General features: G+C 38.9%; 2 protein-coding genes across 11 annotated transcripts in view; one reads left to right on the top strand and one right to left on the bottom strand.

Annotated features, from left to right (window-relative positions):
• Positions 1-2,270, top strand: part of LOC121284785 (extended synaptotagmin-3-like) — a 137,078-nt gene extending 134,808 nt beyond the window's left edge. For all 3 annotated transcript variants that reach the window (XM_041200434.1, XM_041200435.1, XM_041200436.1), the window contains one exon: positions 310-2,270. In XM_041200434.1, the coding sequence (XP_041056368.1) occupies positions 310-361 (52 nt within the window). In that variant the 3' untranslated portion in view covers positions 362-2,270. The remainder of the gene's footprint in view (positions 1-309) is intronic.
• An 890-nt stretch (positions 2,271-3,160) lies between these two features.
• Positions 3,161-27,962, bottom strand: part of cep70 (centrosomal protein 70) — a 65,041-nt gene continuing 40,239 nt past the window's right edge. For 5 of the 8 annotated variants that reach the window (XM_041200440.1, XM_041200445.1, XM_041200438.1 and 2 more), the window contains 10 exons: positions 26,137-26,254; positions 23,848-23,933; positions 21,728-21,833; positions 16,426-16,524; positions 15,636-15,812; positions 11,903-12,061; positions 10,332-10,500; positions 9,993-10,107; positions 4,284-4,363; positions 3,161-3,380 (listed from right to left, as the gene is read on the bottom strand). In XM_041200440.1, the coding sequence (XP_041056374.1) occupies positions 3,319-3,380; positions 4,284-4,363; positions 9,993-10,107; positions 10,332-10,500; positions 11,903-12,061; positions 15,636-15,812; positions 16,426-16,524; positions 21,728-21,833; positions 23,848-23,933; positions 26,137-26,254 (1,171 nt within the window). In that variant the 3' untranslated portion in view covers positions 3,161-3,318. The remainder of the gene's footprint in view (positions 3,381-4,283; positions 4,364-9,992; positions 10,108-10,331; positions 10,501-11,902; positions 12,062-15,635; positions 15,813-16,425; positions 16,525-21,727; positions 21,834-23,847; positions 23,934-26,136; positions 26,255-27,962) is intronic. The other 3 variants (XM_041200441.1, XM_041200446.1, XM_041200443.1) reach the window with 3 other exon arrangements.

Consider the following 27,962-nt stretch of genomic DNA (forward strand, 5'->3'; position numbering starts at 1 on the left):
AAATTTTCAAGTAACCTTGCTAGGCTGGATGGATGCAGAAGAAAATGGAGTTCAAGAAAACCAATACTTTTCCAAAATATTTTCCCCATGGTCTCCAGTGTAGTGCACAATAATTAAAAGCTAATTATTGTAACCCTGTGGCACAATCTTTTACTGCATCCACAAAACTTACTGTTTACTGTAACTGCTCTTTTGCTGTGAACTCGTATGATAACTATGGCTTTAACAAACTTCTCTTTGATTAATATTTGTCATATGGAAGATTGTATACAAGTGGAAAATGTTTATTTCCTTTTGTTGCCTCCATAGGTATGAACTGACCAATGATGGATTGCCAAGAAAAGCAACAAAAAACCTTTAATGCTATTCATCCAGAGGCTCGTTTGATTTTTTAAAATTGTTTTGTTTGAAGAAAGATCTTGTTATTTTCATGTTAAATCACTGAATACACTTGCAGTTAATACTTAAATGTTCTGTTAAATTTCTTTTAATGACACGGAAACTCATTATATTAGAGAGAACTGCATGTATGCCTAAATTTCTTAAAACCAAATGCCCAAGTGTCGATTCTTTCATCAAGCCAAGTGCTCTAGTCACAGCCAATGGTGAGGAATTTTACAAATTAATCTGAATACATCGGAATAGCGAAAGCCTATTTGATGATATAGGATTATAAATAAACAGTAGGCCCTTGAGCACATTTTCCCCATTAAATTAGATCATTGGCTGCTCACCCCCTTGGGCACACTTCTCCATTCAGTTAGATCATAGCAAATCTGTACTTTAATTCCATTTACTTGCCTTTGATCCATACCCTTGGCAACCTTACCTTAAAAAAAAATGTTGAACTCAGTGTTGAAAATTTCAATTAACCCAGTACGAAAGCCTTCTGAGGGAGAATTCTACATTTGCACTATTCTGTGGAATCTGCTTCCAGATTTCAGCCCTAAATGGCCTAGCTCTAATTTTAAGATTATGATGCCTCCTTGTTCCTGCACTAAAAGAAAGTTTTTCTGAATGCAAACCATCAAATCTTTTTTAAAGACTTCAACTAAATCATCACTTAACCTTGCAAATTGCATAAATCAAAGTTTATGCGACCTATTCTCAGATTAGTCCTTGAAGTACCAGTATTGTCCTATTCAATTAGAGTTTGGTTTTAGAAGTACAGTGATTGTTCAAGGTGCAGTACCCAAAGCTGTGCACAATACTAAATATGAGGACCAATCAAGGCTCTGTACAACTGAAACATAACTTATTTTATCTAATTGAGGTGTTACAAATGATTTGATCGACATAAAGGGACGGAGATCAAAACCAGATAAATTGAGCTGAAGTACAAATCAGCCATAACCCAACTGAATGGTAGAACAGGCTTGAGGGACTGAATGGCCTGTTCTGTTACATTCTATCCCACTTAAAATCAAGGCCAACATTCCATTAGCCTTTTTGTACCCATGCAGTAGTTTTAGTAATGTGTACGTGGACCCAGATACCACCCCCCCCCCACCCCAAGTTTTGTCTCTCTCACTCTTGAGAAAATATTCTGACTTGTCTTGCCAAGCCTGCAAAATCGCACTTTTAGAAGAAAATTGAGAAAACTCATAGCTTAGTTGCATGTGCGATAACTGAATCTCATTATGGCTTTCATGCTTACTTGTACTGAGTTCATTAGTACTCTTCAGATTACTGCTCAGTTCAATACTATTCAAATGTTTCCTTGTATTTAAAGTTCTGAAAGAACAATGTTAAAAATCTTGAAGTCAGCTTGAAATATATTTTCTAGACACAAGATTGTTCAATTTGTACAAGTACACTGGATAAATTCTGTTTGTGTGTTAATTTTAATGTATATTTTTACCAGATTCTATTTAACTTTTGCTTTTAGTTTAGTCAGTTTTTATTTTTATGCACATTTCTTGGCCAAAAAGCCAACTTTATACTAGGTACTTTTAATTTTGGGGCTTAAATAATTTGGTATCAAAATAGTGAGTCATGTTCATGATTCACATGAATTGGTTATTATTAAAAATTTTTAAAAGAACAGATTGCAACATTTTTAATTGTTGTAAGAATTAGCCAAATATTGCCAGTTAACACTTACATTAAGGAAAACAGGTCTATTTTTATCAAGTGTTTATATTTGTAAATGTCATGTGATGTTGGTTAGTGTACAATGCTTTAAGGAAAATGCTCATGAACAGAGCATAGCTACTGAATTATGATTTGCTATTTTTTAGCAGTTGTAAATAAAATTGATTTCATATGAAGAACTGTGTTTACTTGGTGTAGTGACCTGGCACTTAATATTTAAAGATAAAGACCGAACTTTCCATGAATCATTAGTCATAAACATGTAATCAAACAAACAGCCTAAATATCAAAGATGTTCTAAGCCATTAGTTGTTGTTCATGGGACCAATCATTAAATTCCACATTGAGAAATTAGTATTATAACCCATTCAAATTTTTTACAACTAATGCCGCTTCCCCACCCTTGAAAATCCTGCATCAGTAAATATCATGGCCTATGGTAAATGTTGCACTTGTTTTTGCATATAGGGACAGTTTTCACGAACAACACAGTCTCCAAGGAAAGTTTCAGCAGGCAAGATAAATTTGGTGTGAAACTTCAGTGTTAGATAGATGAAAAGGTACAGTTCATATGTTCTTACCATAAAAAGATCTCATTACCAGTCGGTCTTACTAGTTTCTTTACCTCACATGAAACAACAATCTTAAAGCAAGTACTACTTGAAGAATACATCCACAGAAGTTTAGATTATGCTACTCAACTGTTAGAAATGCATAATCCATCTGCAACAGCGGAATAAGAGACTCAGCTTTAAAAGTTGTAGTGCTCACCAAGCCAGAAATGAACATTATAAATGTAAAAGAAAGTAGATTTTTGCTGTTTTAGTCCCATGTACTTCTGGGTGTTTTCTAGAACCTATCAGTGAATATTTTTCCCTTTTTTTATAGAAGTCTAGTTTCAATGACTAGCCACATATCCTGAAGATTTATATATATGCAGAATTTTCAGCTACTGGAAGATAATACTGTAAAGCAATGGTGTCACCATAGGGGCGTGCCCTGATGGAAAAAATATCCAACTATAAATGAAAATCCATGTATATGTTGGCAAGAATGCTTCACAAGCTTAAGATATTTAAAATAAATTTAATTGAAGGATATCCAAAAATAGAAATTCATACAGATTATAAATAGATAAAATGTACACTATTGCAAAAATAAACATTTGCATAAGCACCAGCTAACAAATACTTCCAGTAGAAATGCATGGAATTCTGAGGTCTGTTATCTGGTTTTCAACTTTAGTGCACAGACTGCTGGTAAAATATGATCCATACTGTCTACCTCTGAAACAAAAGGAGTGAGGTTACATAGAGCATAGCACAAGTCTGAATAGAGAAAAGTGTTAAACCCAACAAATATTTAAACACCATCAACATCCTGGGGGTTACAATTGACCAGAAACTGAACTGGACTAGCCATATAAATACTGTGGCTACAAGAGCAGGTAAGGGGCTGGGAATTCTGTGGAGGGTAACTCACCTCCTGACTCCCCAAAGCCTGTCCCCACATTCTACAAAGGCACAAGTCAGGAGTGTAACGGAATGCTCTCCACCTGACTGGATGACTACAGCTCCAACAACACTCAACACCATCCAGGACAAAGTAAAGTAAGACTGACAGCCCATCCACCGCCTTCAACATTTACTCCCTCCACCACCTACGCACAGTGGCACCAGTGTGTATAATCTGCAAGATGCACTACAGCAACGCACCAAGGATTCTTCAACAGCACCTTCTAAACCAGTGACCTCTACCACCAAGGAGGACAAGGGAGCAGATGCATGGGAGCACCACCACCAGTAAGTTCCTCTCCGAGCCAGACACCATCCTGACTTGGAACTATATCGCCATTCCTTCACTGTCACTGGGTTAAAATCCTGGAATTTCCTCCCAAACAGCAATGTGGATGTGCCTACACCACATAGACTGCAGCAGTTCAAGGTGGCAGCTCACCATCTTCTCAATTAGGGATGGAAAATAAAATGCTGGCCTAGTCAGCAACACCCACATCCCATAAAAGAAAAAAACATTCCTCCAAAAAGTTGGAAATTAACATTGCTATGGCATATGCGCGGTTAAAATAAAATGCCTACAATACAAACAATTGCCAATTATCTGGATTTGAATTTCATAAGAAAACCTACACTTAAAGAAAAATTGATAAAATAATTTAGAGTAGTTCTTACCCAATATCTGCAGCAAGTTCTGAAAAACTGTGTGGAATGCTGGAAAGAATTCTTCATGTTCTTCCAATTTAGTGATTATGCTTAAAAAAAATTAAAATTAAATGTCCTAAGTAAAATATGTAGTACAAAGACAGGTGACTTTATTTAAGAGTAATTTTATATTGAAGACAACACCCCATTAAAAATGGGTTTCTTTAACTGCAGCAAACTCAATCTAAGGCCATCATATGCCTTATAATGTCAACTGTAGAGCTCACTTGATTTATAGATAGGGAAAAAGCAATCCTCCCAGTGCCCTTTTACATTTCAGTGTGTAATCAATCATAATATAACCTTGCGTTTTGTACTGCTTTCAGTAAAATCTTTAGCTTCACAATAACATTGGTCTAGGACAATAGGAAGCAGAGTTTGGCATGATCTATATTAAAGAATGCTTTCAATTACTGAGGCACTGCTGACAGAAATCCCACATAGTTTTAAAAAACAAATTCCAATTGGCGTCAGTCTTAGGTCAGTGGTATCACTTTTTCATCTGTGCCAGAAGGCTGAGTTTTCAAGTTCCAACAGGTAATCTAGACTAATCTGGTTGTAAGGAAGTAAATACTGCACTGTCATTTCAATCAGATATTAAACAGAGGCTCCACTTATCTTAAGTGAGCATAAAAGATCCAACGGCACTATTCCACAGAGTAGAGACATTTTATCTGTGTCCTAGTCAACCTTAATCCCTCAACAACACCGAAAACTGATGAGGTGGTCACATATTCCATTGCTGTATGTAGGATCTTGCTGTGCGCAAATTAGCTGCCATTTTTCCTACATTGAAATATTAGTTATTTATTTGTAAAGTGTTTTGGATTTCCTGAGTTGCTTTATAAATATTTTCTACAAATTCTCATTCTGATACTTAGCTGTGCTAGACTTTATTTTCTGCTGTTTGCCCTGTGCATAGCTCTATTCCACTCTACTGACTCCGTGCTGGAGTTTATGCTTGATATGAACCTACTTCATCTAACCCTATCTGCATATACTTCTTTTCCTCTTTTCTTCAAGTAATAATCCAGCTTCTCCTCTAAGGCATCTAATGATTTCACCTCAACTAACTCCATGGGGAGAATTTTCTCCCCTTCAGGGGTTTGAGCGGGCCTGTGACACGCACCTGGAAACACAAAGCGCTCCGTGCAGGCGGGCTGGCGAAGTAAGCTGAGTCGAGGCATGCACTCTTTTGCACATGCGCAGAAATCTCCCTGGGGCACAGAGTTGCCTCAGAGAGATTAGTTTAATTTGTATAAATTTTAATAAAGAAAAAAAGTGTTTAAGACATGTCCCCTTATGTGACAGTGTCACATGAGCTGGGATATGTGAATGAACTTTAATGAAAACTTTCATTCAATTTATAAGCACTTCATGAAACCTCATCCCGTCTTTGGATTGTTAATCCATTCACTAATGCCCCTTTAGGGAAGAAAATCTGTCGTCCTTATCTGGTCTGGCCTACATGTGATACTACATGGCCTCCAGACCCAGACCCAGACCCACTGCAATGTGGTTGACTCTAGCAAGTCACTCAGTTGTAACAAACCCGCTGCTACAAAGGTACAAAATAGTAATGAATAGGACTACCAGACGTCAACCTAGGCACCGGAGGTGACAACAGCAAGCGCAATCCTGTTGATCCTGCAAAGTCCTCCTTATTAACATCTGGGGGCAAGTGCCAAATGGGAAAGCTGTCTCATAGACTAGTCAAGGAACAGCCTGACAGTCATCTTCATGGTATCATTATGTCCCAGACTCCACCATCACTATCCCTGGGTATGTCCTGTCCCATCGGCAGGACAAATTCAACAGAGGTGAGGGCAGAGTGGTATACAGTCAGGAGGGAGTTGCCCTGGGAGTTGCACTGGGGGTCCTCAATATCGACTCCGGACCTCATGAAGTCTCATGAAATCAGGTCTAACATGGGCAAAGAAACCTCCTGCTAATTACCACATACTTTCCTCCCTCAGCTGATGAATCAGTGTTGGACATCACTTGGAGGAAGCACTGAGGGTGGCAAGGGCACAGAATGTTCTCTGGGTGTGGGACTCCAATGTCCATCACCGAGTGGCTCGGTAGCAGCACTGCTGGCCAAGTCCTAAATGACATAGCTGCTAGGCTGGGACTGCGGCAGGTAGTGAGGGAACCAAGAGGGAAAAACATACTGGACCTCAGTCTCACCAATCTGCCTGCTGCAGATGCATCTGTCCTGACAGTATCGGTAGGAGAGATCACCGTACAGTCATTGTGGAGACGCAGTCCCGCCATCACGTTGAGGATACCCTCCATCGTGTTGTGTGGCACTACCACTGTGCAAAATTGGATAAATTTCAAACTCTAGACTGGGTATCCATGAGGCACTGTGGGCCATCAGCAGCAGCAGAATTGTAACTCTTTCGAGTACAAACACGTTTCCATCTGTTTCCAGATGAAGTTACATTGTTTCATAGTTTGCCATTGTGAGATTTGAACTCTTGATTCCCTTTGTAACTCTTTCGAGTACAAACTCGTTTCCATCTGTTTCAGATGAAGTTACATTGTTTCATAGTTTGCCATTGGGTGATTTGAACTCTTGATCTCGGGGTTACAAACCCAGTACCATAACCACTTGGCTATTTAGGCCAAGCCTTAAAGTAACTCTTTCGAGTACAAACCCATTTCCATCTGTTTCAGATGAAGTTACATTGCTTTACCATTGTGAGATTTGAACTCTTGATCTTGGGGTTACAAACGCAGTACCATAACCACTTGGCTATTTAGGCCAAGCTCATAGATATGTTGAGACAATTAACCTAAGCATTTAGCACCATTGTAACTCTTTTGAGTACAAACATGTTTCTGTCTGTTTCAGATGAAGTTACATTGTTTCATAGTTTGCCATTGTGAGATTTGAACTCTTGATCTTGGGGATACAAGCCCAGTACCATAACCACTTGGCTATTTAGGCTAGCCCCAAAGTGTCACTCCAATGTAACTCTTTCGAGTACAAACCCATTTCCATCTGTTTCAGATGAAGTTACATTGTTTGCCATTGTGAGATTTGAACTCCTGATCTTGGGATTACAAACCCAGTACCTTAACCACTTGGCTATTTAGGCCAAGCGCAGCAGAATTGTATTGGAACACAATCTGTAACCTCATGGCCTGGCACATCCCCCACTCTACCATTACCATCAAGCCAGGGGATCAGCCCTGGTTCAATGAAGAGTGCAGGAGGGCATGCCAAGAGCAGCACCAGGCATACCTAAAAATGAGAAGTCAACCTGGTGAAGCTATAAAACAGGATTACTTGTTGCCAAACAGCATAAGCAGCAAGTGATAGTCAGAGCTAAGCAATCCCACAGCCAACAGATCAGATCTAAGTTCTGCAATCCTGCCACATCCAGTAATGAATGGTGGTGGACAATTAAACAATTCACTGGAGGAGGTGGCTCCACAGATATCCCCATCCTCAATGATGGAGGAGCCCAGCACAGCAGTGCAAAAGATAAGACTGAAGCATTCGCAACAAACTTCAGCCAGAAGTGCCAAGTGGATGATCCATCTTGGCCTCCTCTTTTGGTCCCCAGCATCAAAGCTGCCAGTCTTCAGCCAATTTAATTCACTCCACGTGATATCAATAAACGGCTGAAAGCACTGGATACTGAAAAGGCTATGGGCCCTGACAACATTCCGGCAATAGTACTGAAGACTTGGGCTCCAGAACTTGTCGTCCCCCAAGCCAAGCTGTTCCAGTACAGCTACAACACAGACATCTACCCGGCTATGTGGAAAATTGGCCAGGTATGTCCTGTACACAAAAAGCAGGACAAATTCGACCCGGCCAATTATCACCTCAAAAGTCTACTCTCCATCATCAGTAAAGTAATGGAAGGGTTCAACAACAAAGCTATCAAGTGGCACTTGCTTAGCAATAAGCTGTTCATTGATGCCCAGTTTGGGTTCCGCCAGGGCCACTCAGCTCCTGACTTCGTTACAGCCTTGGTTCAAACATGGACAAAAGAGCTGAACTTGCAAGGTGAGGTGAGAGTGACTGCCCTTGACATCAAGGCAGCATTTGGCTGAGTGTGGCATCAAGGAGCCCTAGCAAAACTGGAGTCAATGTGAATCAGGGGGAAAACTCTCTGCTGGTTGGAGTCATACCTAGCACAAAGGAAGATGGATGTGGTTGTTGGAGGTCAGTCACCTCAGCTCCAGGACATCACTGCAGGAGTTCTTCAGGGTAGTGTCCTAGGCCCAACCATCTTCAGCTGCTTCATCAATGATCTTCCTTCCATCATAAGGTCAGAGGTGGGGATGTTTGCTGATGATTGCACAATGTTCAGCACTATTCATGACTCCTCAGATACTGAAGCAGTCCATGTCCAAATGCAGAAAGACCTGGACATTATCCAGGCTTGGGCTGACAAGTGGCAAGTAACATTCGCACCACACAAGTATCAGGCAATGCCCACCTCCAACAAGAATGAATCTTGATGTTCAATGGCATTACCATCACTGAATCCCCCACTATTAACATCCTGGGGGTTACCATTGACCAGAAACTGAACTGGACTAGCCATATAAATACTGTGGCTACAAGGGCAGAATCATGCGACAATTAACTCACCTCCTGACTCCCCAAAGCCTGTCCACCATCTACAAGGCACAAGTCAGGAGTGTGGTGGAATAATCCCTACTTGCCTGGATGAGTGCAGCTCCAACAACACTCAAGAAGCTGGACAACGTCCAAGACAAAGCAATCCGCTTGATTGACACCACATCCACAACATTCACTCACTCCACCACTGACGCACTGTTGCAGCAGTGTGTATCAGCTACAAGATGCACTGCAGAAATTCACCAAGGCTCCCTTGACAGCACCTTCCAAACCCACGGCCACTATCCCTAGAAGGACAAGGGCAGCAGATAAATGGGAACACTACCACCTGGAAGTTCCCCTCCAAGTCACTCACCATTCTGACTTGGAAATATATCACTGTTCCTTCTCTGTTGCTGGGTCAAAATCCTGGAACTCCTTTCCTAACAGCACTGTGGGTGTACCAACACCACATGGACTGCAGCTGTTCAAAAAGGAAGCTCACCACTATCTTCTCAAGGGCAACTAGGGATGGGCAATAAATGCTTGCCCAGCCAGCGAAGCCCACATACTGTGAATGAATAAAACAATAACCTTAAGGTTGGACAGGCAGCCGAACTGGAAATCAAATGACGCGCGGTGACATCGGGACACATGCCTGATGTCACCGCGTGTCATTTTACGCATCGGCAAGCGGGGCCCGCTCCCACTCGCCAACCTGAAAATTCTGGCCCATGTGGTCGTAAATAGTATTGTCATTGAACAGAAAGGTAACATTTAAGCTTTGATTTTTGCTTTCATTTAATTGTACGATTTTTGCTAATGAAGAATTATTCTCATTCTTTCCATTATACAAACATTCTTGCAAATATTCTGAATTAACTTTTGACATTACAATCTAATTTCAGATATTCCATAATTAGATGTGAAGCAGACACAACTTTAGTATGCAGGACACAAACAAAAATACCTGGAAAAACTCAGCAGGTCTGGCAGCATCTCCAGATAGGAACACAGTTAACGTTTCGAGTCCGAATGACCCTTCAACAGAATGCAGGTGTTTGAGATATCTGACCATTGACAAAAATAATTACCTGTCTACATCCTGGGTACCCAGGAGTTGCTGCACTTGTCTACAGGTGTCAGCATTGACAGAGCTGCACAGTTTTCCAATCATATTCACTAACACACTCGGAGGAGTGGATTCAGCTGAAAAGAAGTGCAAGTTTTCAAAAAGTTTATCTTATCACAAGAAAATAAAACAAATAAAAACGAATGTTAATTTCAATTCAATCTTATTTATGAAGTAATTTTAAGATAGCTGTGGTTTAATTACCTCTTACTTCTATTGTGTTTCTCCTCCAAATAATGTCATTTAAATTTTATAGCTAAATATAACAGCTATAAAAGTGCATAAATTTTAAGTTTCTTACCTAACCCCAAAACTTGTCGGAGGTTTCTCATAGCATTGCTCATTTCACCAAGCTTAGAGTATACTTCATTCATTCTAGTATAGACTCCACTGAGAGAACTCACATCAAACAGTATCTGGAAATGGGATACAATAGCCTTCAGCGTTTGTAGTGAAGCACGCTTACACCCCTAGAATAATAAACAATTAGTTTGATCTTGTACCTCATTATTTCATGGAGATATTAATAAATTCTAAGTCAATAATTAGCAATATCATTCTATATTTGGCTCAGAAGACAAGATTTTTCGTATAATGCCTAAGCCAATTTGCAGATTCACCTTTTAACACAATAAAACTAATTTCCCATTGCCAAATCAATTAGAGAAATGTATACAAGGAAATAAAGGGCTTCAGTTGTCAAAGAAGCCCAAACATTCAAGGTTACTCAGCTCTGATCCTGAGGTCAAACCGTTGCACGCAACTTGAGTAATTTATAGAACCAAAACAATTTCAGTAGTAAGGGGGTCTAATTGGTCCATTTCATATATGATCTACCTACCTCTGACTCTGACTCCAACACACTGTTTTCCCCATAAACATTTTTGTCTGATTATCTATTGCTTAAAAAAATAACTTGTACAGTTATTTTTTTAAAAATTGGGCTTTTTTTTTTAAAAGGCACATCTTAAGATGGCTTGTTCTCTTGAAATGGTAATCCTAATTTTAACTGGGCTACCAAGTTCCATGGGTAATTTTCACCACCTGTCCAGTAGGTTGCAGGAGTGTGCTTGTGCCTGTCCCAAGATACCATAATTTGAATAAAGATATGCAAGAAAAATAACTTTCCTATTTTGATAAATGTATTTATCAAATTAAATGATAATTTTAGAAACAATAAATAACCAAGCAAAAGTGTTCTAGAAGCATTAAGTAAACAGATAAAAACATTTAGATAAAGGCAAAAAACTGCAGATGCTAGAAATCGGAAACCGAAACAAAAAATGCTGGAAAACCTCAGCAGGTCTGACAGCATCTGTGGAGAGAGAAACAGTTAACGTTTCGAGTCCGTATGACAGAGCTCTGAAGAGTCACGGATTCGAAATGTTAACTCTATCCTTCTCTCCACAGATGCTGTTAGGCCAATTTTTCCAGCACTTTTTTGTTTTTGTTTCAGGAAAAAACACTTACTTGGCAAACAACAGGGAACTGGGGTTTGAGGAGATGGGTGTGATGTGGTATGGGTACAATAGGATAATGGAATATGTTCTAAACAAAACACAGTGGAGATTTTAATTTTAAATCTCATCCATACAACTCAAACGCAATCTTTGAAAATGAACTAGATTTGTCTAGGTGCCAGGATTAAAAACAAAAGCAGAAACAAATTGAATAACTTTCTTCTATTTATATGTAGCAAGAAAAAACATTAACTTACACTTTGGAAACACTGTAATGATAACAGTAATAAAACAAAAGGTGTGTGCTGGGCTTTTGCTGCACATCATTATCAATAAAATATAGTAGTATGTACTGTTTCCTGCTCACCTATGCACTAAAGAAAAATAATCAATTTTGAAAAATGAGGCATACTTCTAATGCAGTCTTTTCATGCTTATTTCCAAGATCGCCCATAATTGCATCCACTATCAACTGCAAGTCCTCAACCCTGACTTCACCACTTGAGTTACACATATCCATAGATTTTCCACATATCAATTTTGACAACTTTTTTAAAGATCCATACAAGCCCTGAACAAAGAGAATTAAAATATATTAATCGAATACGTTGAATATTAAAATGGTATATAGTTGTTGTAAGGTTGCTTTAATCAGAAATTAATACTTTCTAGCAGGCACACGATCTTATACATTGAAGAACAATAATGAAAATAAAATAGCAGCACATACCTTTGTCTGTAACTGCAGCTAATTTAGCTTATTTTAATTAATACTGGCTACCACTGTGTTGAGTTTTGCCAAAGCCAAAATAAAAGTTGGTGGGCACAAAAAGTAGAGACAATTTATTGACAGCCCAGTTGAGGAAACCGCCCCACACGGTAGTGAAAATCTAGTTGCTCTGATTATGTCTAAAGTTAGATTTAGAACTGATCTACTACAAGGAGTTGCAGATGTATAATTCTTGCCCATTCACAAATGATGCTGCACTTGGTTCCCTAAAAGTATAATTCCCAGGGGCAGGTATATTAGGTTCATTAGTAGACTTCCCTGAAATTAATCCAGGAACAGAAGTAAATGATGAGCTATTTGAGTCTACAACACCTGAACCCCATTTTTAATTACGTTAAACATCTATTTTGATTAAAAACAATCCTTTCTTTTGGTTAATTATTCATTTTAGTAAAAACTTCTACGCAAGTTTTTTTAATTCTTTTATGGGATGTGGAAGTCGCTGGCTAGGCTGAAAATTATTGCCCATTCTTGATTGCCCTTAGAAGGTGATGGTAAGTTGTCTTCTTAAATCACTGCAGTTTATGTGGTGTAGGTACAACCACAGTGCAGTTAGGGGGTTCCAGGAATTTGACCCAGTGACAATGAGAGAGTGGTGATATAGTTCCAAGTCAGGATGATGTATGCTTTGCAGGGGAACTTGCAGGTGGTGGCATTCCCATACATCTGCTGTCCTTGTCCTTCTAGATGGTAAAGGTCAGAGGTTTGTAAGGTGCTGTTGAAGGAGCCTTGGTGAGTTGCTGCAGTGCATCTTGTTGATGGTACAAACTGCATCAGTGTGGAGGGAGTGAATGTTTAAGGTGGTGGATGGGGTGCCAATCAAGCGGGCTGCTTTGCCCTGGATGGTGTCAAGATTCATGAGTTGTTGGAGCTGCACTCATCCAGGCAAGTGGAGGGTATTCCATCACACTCCAGGCCTGTGCCTTGTAGATGGACAGGCATTGGAGAGTTAGGTGAGTTATTCGCTGCAGAATTCCCAGCATCTGACCTTGTAGCCACAGTATTTATATGGCTGACCAACTTCAATTTCTGGTCAGTGGTAACCCCCAGAATGTTGATAGCGGGGGATTCAGCGATGATGTTGCCATTAAATATCATGGGGAGATGGTTAGATTTTCCCTTGTTGAGTCATTTCCTGGCACTTGTGTGGCACAAATGTTACTTGCCACTTATTTGCCAAAGCCTGAATGTTATCCAGGTCTTGCTTCATATAGACATAGACTACTTCAATATCTGGGGAATCACAAACGTGCCGAACATGGCGCAATCAGTGAACATCCACACTTCTCACCTTACGATGGAGGGAAGATCATTGAGAAGCAGAAAGTGGTTGACCCTGAGGAAATCCTGCAGCAATGTCTCAGGACTGGTTGACCTCCAACAACCACAACCAACTTCATTTGTGCTAGATATGACTCCAACAGTGGAGGGTTTTTTCCTGATTCTGATTGACTTCTGTTTTGCTAGGGTTCCTTGGTGCCATGCTCAGTCAAATGCTGTTTTGATATCAAAAGCAGTCACTCTCACCTCGCCTTTTGAGTTCAGCTCTTTTGTCCATGTTTAGACCAAGGCTGTAATGAGGTCAGGAGCTAAGTTGCCCTGGCAGAACCCAAACTGAGCATCAGTGAGCAGGTATTGCTGTGTAAGTGCTGCATGACAACACTGTCGATGAACCTTACATCAATTTGCTTATGACTGAGAGTAGATTGATGAAGCAGTAATTAGCCAGTTGGATTTGTCCTGCTTTTTATGGACAGGAGGTACCTAGGCAATTTTCCACATTTCTGGGTAGATGCTAATGTTGTAACTGGAACAGCTTGGCTGGAGGCATGGCTTGTTCTGCAGCACAAGTCGTCAGGACTATTGCCAAAATGTTGTCAGGGCCCATGGCCTTTGCAGCATCCAGTACCTTCAGCCGTTTCTTGATATCAAATGGAGGGAATCAAATTTGATGAAGACTGGCATCTGTGATGCTGGGGACCTCTGAAGGAAGCCAAGATGGATCATCTACTCAGCACTTCTGGCTGAAGATAGTTCCAAATGTATCAGCCTTGATTTTTGCACTGATGTGCTCCATCAGCATTGAGAACGAGGATATTTGTGCAGCCTCCTCCTCCAGTTATTGCTTAATTCTCCATCACCATTCATGACTGGATGTGGTAGGACTGCAGAGCTTTGATCTGATCCGTAGGATGTGGAATCACTTAGCTCTATCTTTCATATGCTGCTTACATTGTTTGGCATGCAAATAGTCTTGTGCTGTGTCTTCACCAGGTTGACCTCATTTTCAAGTATAACTGGTGCTGCTTCTGGCATGCCATCCTGTACTCTTCATTGAACCAGAGCTGATTCCCTGGTTTGATGGCAATGATAGAGTGGGGGATATGCCAGGCCATTACAGGTTGTGGCTGAATACAATTCTGTTACTGCTAATGGCCCACAGTGCCTCATTAGATGCCATGCTTTGAGTCGCTCGATCTGTTTACAATCTATCCCTTTAGTACAGTGGCCGTGCCACACAACACAATGGAGGGTATTCTCAATGTGAAGATGGGACTTCGTTTCCACAAAGGATACGCAGTGATCACTCCTACCAATATGACCATGGACAGATTCATCTGTGACAGGTAGATTGGTGAGGATGAGGCTCTCTTGCTGGTTCCCTCACCACTTGCCACAGACCCAGTCTAGCAACTCTGTTCTTTAGAACTCAGTCACTAGTGATGCTACCAAGCCACTCTTGGTGATGGACGTTGAAGCCTCCCTGCCCATGTTTGACTTGATGCCATAAGACTTAATGAGGTCCCAGGGTAACTTCCTCTTGATTGTATACCATTGTGCCACCACCTCTGATGGGTCTGTCTCTGTGACATTCGATGTATGGTATAATTCAGTGAGTATGTCAGGCTGGTGCTTGGCTAGTCTGTGAGACAGCTCTCCCAATTTTGGCACAAGCCCCCAGATGTTAGTAAGGAGGACTTTGCAGGGTCGACAGGCTGGGTGTTCCATTGTTGTTTCTGGTGCCTATGTCACATATTGGTAAGGATAGCAAATTTCCTTCCCAAAACTACATTAGTGAACCAGATGGGTTTTTACAACAATCAACAATTACTGAGACTAGCTTTTAATTCAAGATTTATTAATCAAATTTAAATTCCACCAGCTGCCATGGTGAGATTTGAACCCATGAGCAATCAGCCTGGACCTCCAGATTGCTAGTCCAGTGACATTACCACTATGTCATTGCCTCCCTCCAGAAAGTTCAAGAGTTCAATAAATAACATTCCACAATTAGGAGTATTTATAAAACAATTAGTATTGGATTGTATTACATGACTAATTTACGTTACAATACCTTCAGTGCAATTAATTGTTCAGCCCACACTTCTATAGTACCAACAAGGGGCATATACACCAAAATATCATCTGGAATAGCTTCTGCATGGGGTTGTGGAAGAAACTTTTGCCTCAGTTTATAAATCTTAGTTGGATCATGTTCACTGCTTACAAGGGAGTTGAGATCATTTAAAATCTGAAAGAAAAAAGTAAAATTAAAAAGCCATGGTAGAATGGATTTTAAACTAGAAAAAAACTGATCTCCCCAAAACTTGCAAAGCAAATCAGTAAAAGTGCTGAAGAGGTTTTAGCATATTTATTGGTATGCTTTGGCCTTTTGGCATTTCTTTTCATTCATTAAAAATCATTACAGATCAGTGCTGTACAATAACTGGTGAAAGGGTTAGTGAAGTTTAGGATTAACAAATGCAAATTGAATAATAACCTTGGTGGAATAACCTTGGTGCCAAACTAAATTTCCAATTAAACTGATTCTACCTTTCCAAAATGCAGTGCAATCAATAAATGAAGTATGTTTCAACTTTGAAGCAGAGTGTAAACTTTGAGTTACCATTACATGTTTGGCAGAGACACATGTAAAAACCGTCATGTTACAGATCAAACAATTATACTGCTTTAATAAATTTTGTTGAGTTAATAAGGTTTGACAAAAGTACTCCATGTAAGATCTTAATTTATCCAAGATGTTTTAACCATTGTCCTTTATTTCTAAGCACCACAAGAACCTTTTTAAAAAGGTGAAAATAGTATGGAGGAGAAAAAATATATAATTTTAATTTGAGATTTACCTTCTGTAGTTTGGGGTGAGCTGCTGCTAACCTAGACCTCTCGTAAACAGTTGGTAGAAGGTCATTTACATCGGTAACTTCCACTTCTTTGCAAATATTCTATGCGAGGGGAACAAAACTGGATGATCAATGTAGAAAATACAATTTCTTAAGCATTGTATAAGTAAATGGGCATCATCTTTCTCTGATGTGTGAGTATCTTTTGAAAGATGTGATCATGATTTTATACAAATTATAAATAGTTATTTGACTTTAATCTAAGAATGCTTTTGCATGAGAAGTGTCCCCAAAATAAAAACATTCTTGGTGTTTAAGTAGCATTAGGCACAAATCAAAAGCAATTATTTGACTTTAATCCATCACAGATGTACAAAATCTTATAAATGAGATCCATATTTCCAGAAAACCAATATCCTTAAACTGTTATGTAAAAAAAATTGTAAATCCTGTTATAGTTTTGACTACCATTTTTTCTAACTCCTTTTAATACAGAAGACTGTAAAGTAGCTGCCAGAAATCTTTCAACAAAATGCAACATTTCATTTCCACAGATATTTTAATATCGATCAATATATGGTTTCGCAATGCTCTCATATAAAGGATGTGTTTCTATATTTAGCGAGCTGTATATGCATAGAGGAACATATTCATATATTATAAATAATTTACATTATACATGAAAATACTTCTGTCTTTCGCTAGGAAAATTTGGATGGAATTGTAAATGTTTGCATATTTTTAAAAGGATAAAATCTCTCGACTTTTTATTTTTATTATGCACAAGGCAAAAATGCTGGTTCTAGTAAACTGATTACTTTTCTGCTTTTAGTGCATAGTATCAATATTGGACATTCTCAGGTCAGTTACAATAGGTAACAGATGCAGGATGAAGCTGACTATACCTCTGCCCCAACAATAACTCTGAATCCCAACCCATTCTCCACTTCAACCTGAGAGCCTTTTCTCTTCCATGCCCTCCCTCCAATATTCACCATCCTTATGGTTTTCAAAGTGAAAAGGCCATCCATTTTAAACTTGGCCCCTAAACTGAGATCAGTGACCACAAGGAACTGGGTTCAGAATTTTGTGATGGAATTCGTGCTATCAAAGTTTGTATCTTTTGAGACAGGCCCTAAATGAAAAGGGAAACTGAGAAAGGAAACTGATTCTCCCAGTTTCTAAGAAAACAAAAACTGAAATTGAGATTGGAAACCAAACCTTATTGACAGACTGAAACTGGCTGAGGCTATGTAAGGGATGCAGAGCGATGCAAGTTCAGCAGTAGTAGCAGTCGATGAGTCCAGTAGTGCAGTACAGGCAAGCTGAAGACGCCAGAGGCCAGATCCAGAAACCGAGAATAAGTTCAGCAGCTATTTCTGTTATTTGAAGATAAAAATTGGTGGATCTATGTCATCCATAACAGGTTGAGGAGGTTCTATATGCCATTTTTGGTGAAGACTGTGTCCATGGAACACGATTGTGCTCTGCTGGCAGGTGGGGATCAGGCTGGCTCCAAGGAAAGGAACTAAAATTCCTTGTGAGGAATACAGAGTTTTGGAGGACTTAGTGACTGAGGTTGATGACATTATGCTGCGTGGATTGCCGAGCTAAGTCATAAGATCTATCTTAGTTCTGTCTACCGTTTAATGTGCAATTTATAGTTTATAATCTACCACAATTTGGCCAATACTTTCAAGTTTAATTTATGTTGATACAGGGTGTTAGAGTATAGATGGTTAGCTAGGATAGCATTTAGTGTTTGCTTTGTTTGACTGTTGTGTAGTAAAATTCTTTAGTATTAAACCATGAAATCTTGTGACTTCATTCTTTTAGTAAATAGTTGGAATTTTGGATTTCTTTTTTCAAAAGAAGTTACTTTTCTCTACCAAGATAGTAACAATTTCTTTCAGAGCATTTTCATCCCTTGGGACCTTGAACACGGAAAAGGACACGACCACACAGTAACACCATCATATCCAATTACCCCTCCAAATTACATGTCATCCTGACTTGGATATATAAATCACCTCTCTATTGCCTCAACATTCTGAATCTTTTTACCTGACACCATGACCCACTCACAATAACTGCAAAAATTCAAGGCAGTTGCCTACCGTCATCTTCTCAACTAAGGATGGGCAATAAACACAGCTTTGCCACTGTCACACACATACTGGGAACTTTTTTAAATTGAAGTAAAGGGTATTATTGTTGACAGAGGTCATTGTAGTATAAGTTGGATTCATATTCCGGGTCTGGAGTAAAAAAGGATATTAATGGTCCATTAGACCACCCAGATCTTCTCTCCTGAGCATCTTTCACTACTAAATGTCCCTTCCATAGAAGTATCAAAGATGTTTTAGGAAGCTAGTGAAATAAAAGGAATTGTACATAGTGGGTCTAATGGTGATTAAGTCATCCCTGCACACACTTTTAAAAAACATAATAGTAGTGCTGCATTGCACATCATTTGGCTAAAAATAGAATAGTGTTATGGCACAGCCGATGGTAAATGCTGAGTTGTTCAAATCCCAGAGGAAAACTTGAGGCAACTGCCACAACTATTTTTCAATTTGCATGTTTCAAGGTGTGGGCTTTGAATTCAGTAGTGATAATACCACTGAGCCTGATAGGTTTTTACAAAACTAGATCAAACATTTATTAATAAGAGCAATGATTTTAATCACATAAATATGTCTACAAATTACTACTATAATAACTTCTGAATCCCTTAAATAATCTGACTTTCAGTTACACTTTCATTAAGGCAACTGTACGACACATAGATTTTAAAAGGCCCAGGCAAAGAAATATTGAACAATCCAATTCAAATTGAGTTTCCTTAGCTTCAGTTCTTTGTAGACAGCAGCTTGAGGCGTAGTTGCTGAAGGCTTTTCACACTTGTTAGATCTTAAAATGTCTACGCTTACACACAGCCTTCACTCCTTGATACATATTTTCCTCTTTGAATGCAAATTCCCTTTGTTGCACTTTAGCCAGAATCTTTGGATCAGCATGCAGGGGCGGACCCCACTCGCCAAAGCGTAAAATGATGCATGGTGACGTCTGCCGTGAATCCCGACATCACTGCACATCATTTTGACCATCAGTTCGGCGGGCGGGAAGCAAAGTTGGCTACGCGCCTTCTGAACTGTCAAAGGCCTATTAAGGCAATTTAAAAACTAATCAAAGTGATTAACTGAGCTGCCCGTCCAACCTTAAGGTTGGCAGGCAGGCGAAGGGCCCAGGTGGCCTTCGCATTTTTCATGAAACCTCATCCACAGGCGGGATGAGGTTTCATGAAGTGTTTATAAATTGAATGAAAGTTTTTTACTGAAGTTCATTGACATGTCCCAGCTCATGTGACAATGTCACATGAAGGGACATGTCTTAAATTTTTTTTTTTCTTTATTAAAATTTTTAAAAATCAAATTAATCTCCCAGAGGCAGCCCTGTTCCTCGGGGAGATTTCTGTGCTCTCCCGCATGTATGCGCGAAAGAGCGCAGGCCCTGACTCAGCCTCCTCGCCCCGCCCGCACAGGGAGCACTGAGCGCTTCCAAGTGCGCGTCATGCTGGGCAGGCCTTAATTGGCCTGCCCACGTAAAATGGTGGCACACAGCCGATTGCGGACAGCGATCAGCTGCGCGCTCACCTGCACCTGCTCCCATCCAACTCCCCCGACAGGGAGAAAATTCTCCACTATATCTTTGGACTTTACCTTTCTAATAATAAAAATCTCTCATAGTACTAATTTTAACCAGTAATCTTTGGGAAAAATAAATACACAGGGGAGAATTTTCTCCCCATCTGGTGGGCTGGCAGGAGCCGGCGCAGGTGGGCATGCATCCAATCGCCACCTGTGATCGGCTGTGCGCCGCCATTTTACATGGGCGGGCCAATTAAGGCCTGCCCAGCATGATGCGCACCCGGAAGCGCTCAGTGCAACTGTGCGGGCAGGGGGAGGAGGGAGAGTCAAGGCATGCACGTGAAAGAGCACAGAAATTTCCCTGAGGCAGCTCCATGCCTCAGAGAGATTAATGTAAGTTTGAAAACTTGAAAAAAAGAATTTAAGAAATTATGCAGACATGACCGCTCATGTGACAGTGTCACAGGAGCTGGGACATGTCAATGAATTTTACTAAAAATTTTCATTACAGTTATAAACCCTTCACGAAACCTCATCCCACCTGTGGATAGGTTCCATGAAAAATGCGAAGGCCGGCTGGGCTCTTCACCTGCCCGCCAACCTTAAGATTGGGCAGGCAGCCCTGACAACTGCTTTCAATGAGTTGATTAATGGCCTTAATAGGCCTTTGGCAGTTTGGCGGGCGCGCAGTCAACTCCAGTGCACGCCCACTGAACTGAAGATCGGAATGATGTGCGGTGAAGTCAGGATGCATGCCCGATGTCACCCCACACCAAATAGTAGATTCTGCCCACTGTTTCTGAACTTCACCCGGCTAGGTAACACATTTTACCCCTCCTTTGAAAACAATCTAGTCTAGTTTATTTAAAAATGCAAATACCCAGTTACACCTTACATTCTAAACTTCCCCCATGTTTACCTATTTAACATTTCAAACCTAGCTTATCTTTTAACAAATCAAAGTCTTCAGACTAGCTGCCTTTAATCCAGTTTAGCCTCACACCCATACACAGAGACACAAATAGACACAGATACCATTATTTTACAATAAATTCCAACAACATTATTATATTCTTCCTGACAACAGAATCTGGACCACAGAATAAACAGTATTAAATTCATTTTTTCTACTCATCTTGAAACTTTCATTTCACAAATAGTTTTCAAGCAGCAAATGCCAGATATACAATCAAAAAAGTTAGTGAGAGGGAACATTGCCCTACAAATCATGGGTTTTTAGTTTCGATTTAACAAAAGTGCTTTAAATTGAAACATTTTAATTGCAAACTGAGAGGGTTAAAAGTTAATTTTTTGCATGCCACAGATTGTAAATTCTACAGCAAAAGGAAGTTCTGACTCAAAAGCAGCATAAATACAAGTGCCAATGGGGGAAATATCTGAAGCAAGACGTAATAGGGGCTGGAAAGAAAAAAGATATTCCAGAAACTGGCAAAAGAAAGGGTTATCTATAGAGATAATATACACTTTTAAAAGGGCAGAGGCTCTTAAATCTTGGTTTCAGATTCTGAAGCAATGCTATTTTGCATAGTAGAAATTAAGAATTACATGCTCTCACAATAACACTAATCGACAAAACATTAAATTTGAGGCACTTCAGACATTGGGCATTCAAAAGAGCAAACACATTACAATACCTTTAGCAATCTTTTACAGGTGGCTTCCTGCATGCAATCCATGTCTTCGACTTTGATATTAATAAATTCTTCATCATTCCCACCTCGGCAGCCGCTACCTGAAAAGCTAGATCCAAGATGTCGTAAGCTAAATATATCCTTGATGTTTTCACAAAGAACGGGTTTCCGTCAGATAACATAGGGTATAATGTTAAGCGTGACATAAAAGAATAAAACAGAAAGTACTGAAAAACAAAAGAGGTTTTTCAGTAAAGCAGAGGCAGATTAATGTTTTCAGGCAAAGTCTTCATCAAAACTTGAAGATATGAATACTCTTTAATAGGCCTGGATAAACAAAGTAATGGATGTGTGGGTTGGGAAGAAAAGACAGGAAACCAAATACTTATCCCAACCAACCCACCCCTTGCTCAAAGCGTATTATTTCTCTATTTTTTCCCAGTTCTGATGAAAGGTCCTTGACCTGAAATGTTAACTCTGTTTCTGTCTCCACAAATGTTCCTGCTGAATGTTTCCAGCATTTTCTGTTTTTATTTCAGATTTCTAATGTCTGCAGCATGTTGCTTTAGGAAAAACATCAAAGTATCCTACTATCAAAATAAAGCAGCAAATGAATTTAATACCCTCAGTCTTGCAGTAAAATTAACAGTTAGGCTATTAGTGCTCACCATAACAACCATAAATTGGATAGCAACCACGCATGCATAATTAACGGAAATCAGGAAGCTGATATCTCAAGTTGCTTGTTTGTCCAGAAGCTTCACTTTCCAGTATCTTGTTGAAAGACTCAGCATTGAATTATGTGCAATACTTTGAAGTTGCTGTACTTACAGGACAGATACACACTGAAGTCACAAGAAAATGTTGGAGTTTTTTTATTCCAACTTTAAACTTTTTTTTAGCAGCATGCTAAGTCTTAATTACAGCCAATTACTCTCCGGCACTGAAAATTAATTTTTACAAGTGTGTTATCCCAGTCCTTTAGATGTTAATTATCGTTGGAGGTTTTAAAAACATTAAAAAATGTAATTTAAACTTTTTCTCTCTGTCTCTCATCCTCCTCTATGTCTCCTATGTTCCAACGGGACAGTATACACAGGAGGTTGGACAGATTTGAGCTGTACAACAGATGGTACCATAGTTAAATTAGAATGCAGGCAAAACACAATTTATATGGTTATCCTTTAAATCACATTTTCAAGAAGTAGAGAACATAGTTTACACTATATGTTACAGTATATCAGTTTATAAAAATAATTTATTTCCCCATTCATTTATGCAAATAAAGACACATAGTATATATTGTGCTCCAGGCTCCATAAAAGCTTATACTTAGAATAGCTCATACGTGTTTACTCATATGGGTGCTGCTGGAACGTTATCTTGTTCATTGTTACATATTTGTAATGTGTTAAATATGAAATTAGTCACTCCTATAAACCAGGTGAAAGGAAGAAATTCAATACATTTAGAAACTGCAAATACAAAATGCAAATGAGGAAAAATATAGGGTGAGTAAAAATGAACTTTCATTAAAGATTTTATACTTTAGTTTTATTTGATTACCACATTAATATCACTAAGGTTGAAGTAATTCACTGTAATTTTATGTGGTGATGTGGTGACTGAACAAATGGACAATACAATTTTCCGATGGCTAACTCAAGCATGAATATGAAAGTTTTGAAAAGCTAGTCACCTGGTGCTGAGTTTTAAAATATAGATAGATGTTAGTATTCAAAAAAAGCCATTGTGAGAGACTATCCTAAAGTTCTCATTTAACAGATACCACTGTTTCAGTCCAGAACCAAGGGACACCAAGAACAGGTGTTGTGTGGCCAATCCATGGCAGAAGTAGATGCAGGTCTTTCAATGAAGAAATGAAGCAGAAATTCTGAATAAAATTACACTATCATTTTCTCAGTTATTATATGCAACATCAATGAACAACAATGAGAACAGATATTTATCTTAAAAGCAAACTACTGCAGGTGCTGGAGATTTGAAATTTAAAAAAGTATTAGAAAAACTCAGCAGATCTGGCAGCATCTGTGGAGAGAGAAACAATTAATGTTTCAAGTCCAATATGACTCTTCTTCGAACTGAAAATTTATCTTTTTCACCTGTTTAGAACTTGTTTAAGATTTTGATTTTTCTGCAAAACATGATGGTTCCTGGACCTTGTTTCTTTTAAATAGTCTTCATAGGCCTAAAAGAAAAACCATATTGCTTTGTTATAAAACAGATAGGAACCGGATGACACATTCAGCACATTCAGTCTATTCAATTTTGTGATGAAGATAATGTCATCCAAGTTACTCCCAGCTAATGAATCCATTCCCTTTTCCCTTCCTGAATAATTCAGCAATCAGCATTCCTTGTACTTCTTGGCAGCTCACTCTTGAAATTCACAGTTATTCAACTTAGCTGTCAGTTTACTAAACTTATATATTGTCCTTTGCAGTTCTTACAGAATCTCACAAACTTCAAACTTTCAATCACTATGCCCCCCTCCCCTGTCTTTTTTCTAATAAAATGGTGAGATAAGGACTCTGGGTTATAAGTAACAAATTTGAGATCTACCAAACTATCTTCAAGAGAGGAATAGCAGAGGTTCCTGATAAAATAACTAAGGAGAAATTGTTCCAGGAAGAAGGATCGATTACTATAAGACACAAATTTAAGGCATTCAGCAAAGGAACCAGAAGAAACATGAGGAAACATTTTTTTCTTAACACAGTGAATTGCTGCGACCTACAATACACAGCCTGAACGGGTGGCCGAAACAAGTTCACTACTAGCATTCAAAACAGAATTGGATAAATGCTTATAGAGGAAACCATATAAGATTATGGGGAAAAAGGAGAGGACAGAAATTAATTGTATAACAAAAACAAAAATACCTGGAAAGACTCAGCAGGTCTGGCAGCATCTGTGGAGAGGAACACAGTTAACATTTTAAGTCCAAATGACCCTTCAACATAGTATACAGTGACAACCCTTCTCTGTTGAAGGGTCATTCGGACTCGAAACATTAACTGTGCTCCTCTCCACAGATGCTGCCAGACCTGCTGAGTTTTTCCAGGTATGTTTGTTTTTGTTTTGGATTTCTAGCATCTGCTGTTTTTTGCTTTTATTTAATTGTATAACTCTGCCAAAAAGCCGGCACAAGTATAATGTGCCGAACAGCATCCTCCCATACTGCATCATTCTATGATTCTATAGGGGTCTCTTTGCTTATACCTCTGGTAGGTAGCAGTTGGGCATATAAGGGGAAGGAAGGTAGGGACACAAGGTGGAGTTCAACAAATGAAAGCCTTTTCTTGCCCCAAGTACATACCATACCATGTTGAGCTCCTTATCTGCACACTTATCTTCTGTACTCCAAATCCCAAAAGTTTACTTTTTAGTCAAAAGCAGGGATGTGAAGTGATGCATTTTGAAAGAGAAATTTAGGAGACTGTTTTGTGTGAGCGACCAAGCAGAATGCTGATGAGAATGGAGTCTCTGAACGATGCAGCTTGGAGTGATTTAAGAACCAAAGATGGCCAGTGTGCCTTGCTGCTGAAAGTCAGTTCAATCATACTCAGAAGATTGAGTGAAGAAACTTTCCAAGGGCACAGGAGGACTTGCCCTGATATGGCAGGGAGAAGGGATCTTATTGGAAAGCTGGGACGAGTTTAGGACTTAACCTACAAGCCTACAGACCTGTGAGAGTGTGGCATAATGTATAAACATGGCATAAAGCATTTTCAGTTTTGTTAATTAGTTAATGAGGAAGTACCTTTTCTGTAGATTAGTTGCCATTAGACTTTGTTGGTTTTAGCTTGTTTGTTACAGTAAAAGCCTTAAAATATGAAATTTTGTCATGTGATTCTTTCCAATGGTTTCAAGGAAATTCATACCTCTTTTTAAACCTTATCAGTCTCTACAGTGAGCATAGCAATATAATTGGTTAAAAGAAATCCATGAGGAGAATTATGCAGTAAGCTGTTACAGTCTAGAATGTACTAGCTGAAAGAGTTGTGGCAACATAATAAAAGTAACTTTCAAAGAGAAGTTGATAAATATGCAGGTTAGAAGGAAAGTGCAGAGTATGACTAATTAAGTAACTCTTTCCAAGAGCTGGCATAGACATTATAGGCCAAATGGCCTCCATCAGTGCTGTGATTCTGTGACTCAAATAAAATGGATAAAAATGTGACCTAAGTTACTTAAGACCAAACTTCCTTACCTTTCCTTGTAATACTTTACCTTGATTGATCAAATGCATTTTTTAAATGGAATATTCACAAATATGATTGTTAAGTTTGTACCTTACATTCATGCATGCAAAGCAACAGTCCGTAAACAGATATTTAACCCACAACATGTTTTGAGCAAATCTCAAACTTAATTCATTCAAATCATACCTTTACCAGTACCTTGCCTTCTGGAATTTCATCTAGAACTGAATATTTCTGCTTTCTATTGTTTCCTAGTTGCTCTTTTCTTTCTCTAGGAACATCTTCAATTTTATTTTTCTGAGTACTATGATAAATAAAACGACCAGTTACAAAGAAATCAGAAATGTATCTGATCATTCACAATACCACTCAGATACTGTAATTTTATGATAACTAAACTGTGGTACATATTGTAAATCGAGTTTGCCAATTAACAGCATGACACCTACAAAGGTATAATTAACATACAAGTTAATTGTCAGCTAAAAGTATGGAAATTAGAGTCAGGATAAATAGATTTTTAGCTCTAACATGTTCAGTCTTCAAATAAGTTGACCACTGCTTTATAAACCCATCACAGCTTATAATTTATATCAAAACATGAGTATTTCATTTGTGAAACATCATTGTGGTGACCATAGTACAACTCGGTCAATACCTCTCAAAATAGCAATGACCTGCAACTTCAAAAGCAGATGGCATGTTCTGAAGTTGTTTTATGGGATCATGCAAGTGTAAAGAATTTTATTTCTACTGATTTTATTTACACACAAGTATTGTAAACAGAAGTTGTGCAAAATGAGTCCTCTGTTAGAGCATTTTCTCATGCAGACCCAAAAGCCTGGAGTGCAAGCTATATTCTGGGGTTTATACATGAGGATTGAATTTAAAAGCAAAAACAAAAAAAATACTGTAGATCACTTGAAGTATTGGGAATGCATGTATTATAATGACATTAGTGCCATTAAAAGAATGCAATAGATTCACAATAGTGACACCAGAAATAAGATTGTAGTAATAAAGAAAAACTAAAAAAAAAGCTGTACTCCTCTCCCCGGCACCCTCATTATCAACCATTAGAATAGAGAAGGTTAAGGGATTTCAGAGAAATTTTCAAAATTATAAAATATTGGGAGAGGACAAGTACACAAAGATTCTTTTCACTGGCTTGTAAACAGGAAGCGAGCTATATTAGAAGCGAAGAATGAAGGGCAAAGTTACAATCAATCTTTGTGCAGAGTGGTATTTGAATGTGAAGTCATTACCGCAAGTAGTTATCAAGCCACTCATTGTATGAAAACGTTTTTTCTCATATCACATTTGCTTCATTTGCAAATCACTTTAAATCTGGGCCCTCTCGTCCTTGATCCTTTTACGAGCGGGAACACCTTTTCCCTATCTACTCTCTCCAGCCCCCTCATAACTTTGAACATCTCTATCAAATCTCATCTTAGCCTTCTTCTCTCCAAGGAGAACAGTCCCAACCTCTCTAATCTGTCCTCATAGCTGAAGTTTCTCATCACTGGAATCATTCTTGTAAACCTCTTCTGCACTCTCCCCAATGTGTTCACATCCTTCCTATAGTGTGGCGCCCAGAACTGTACACAATTCATCCCTTATTTTATATTGTCTGTCCAGGCTTTTCCTACCAAAATGCATCATTGTCCCCTGCACACCAAGATCTAGGTCCTTAACATATATCAGGAAAAGCAAGATCCCAGTACCGACCCCTGAGGAATTCCACAACAAACCTTCCTCCAGCGTGAAAAATATCCATTGATCATTACTCTCTGCTTCATATTTTTCAGCCAATTTTGTATCCATGCTGCTACTGTCCCTTTTATTCCATGAGCAACAAGTTTTCTCACAAGTTTGTTGTGTGGCACTGTATCAAATGCCTTTTGAAAGTCCATGTACACCACCTTAAAAGCCTTACCTTTTCTGTTACTTTTTCAAAAAACTCCAGCAAGTTAGTTAAACACGGTTTCCCCTTTAGAAATCTATGCTGGCTC

The sequence above is a fragment of the Carcharodon carcharias genome, chromosome 12 (genome assembly GCF_017639515.1).
Source record: "Carcharodon carcharias isolate sCarCar2 chromosome 12, sCarCar2.pri, whole genome shotgun sequence".
NCBI lineage: Eukaryota > Metazoa > Chordata > Chondrichthyes > Lamniformes > Lamnidae > Carcharodon > Carcharodon carcharias.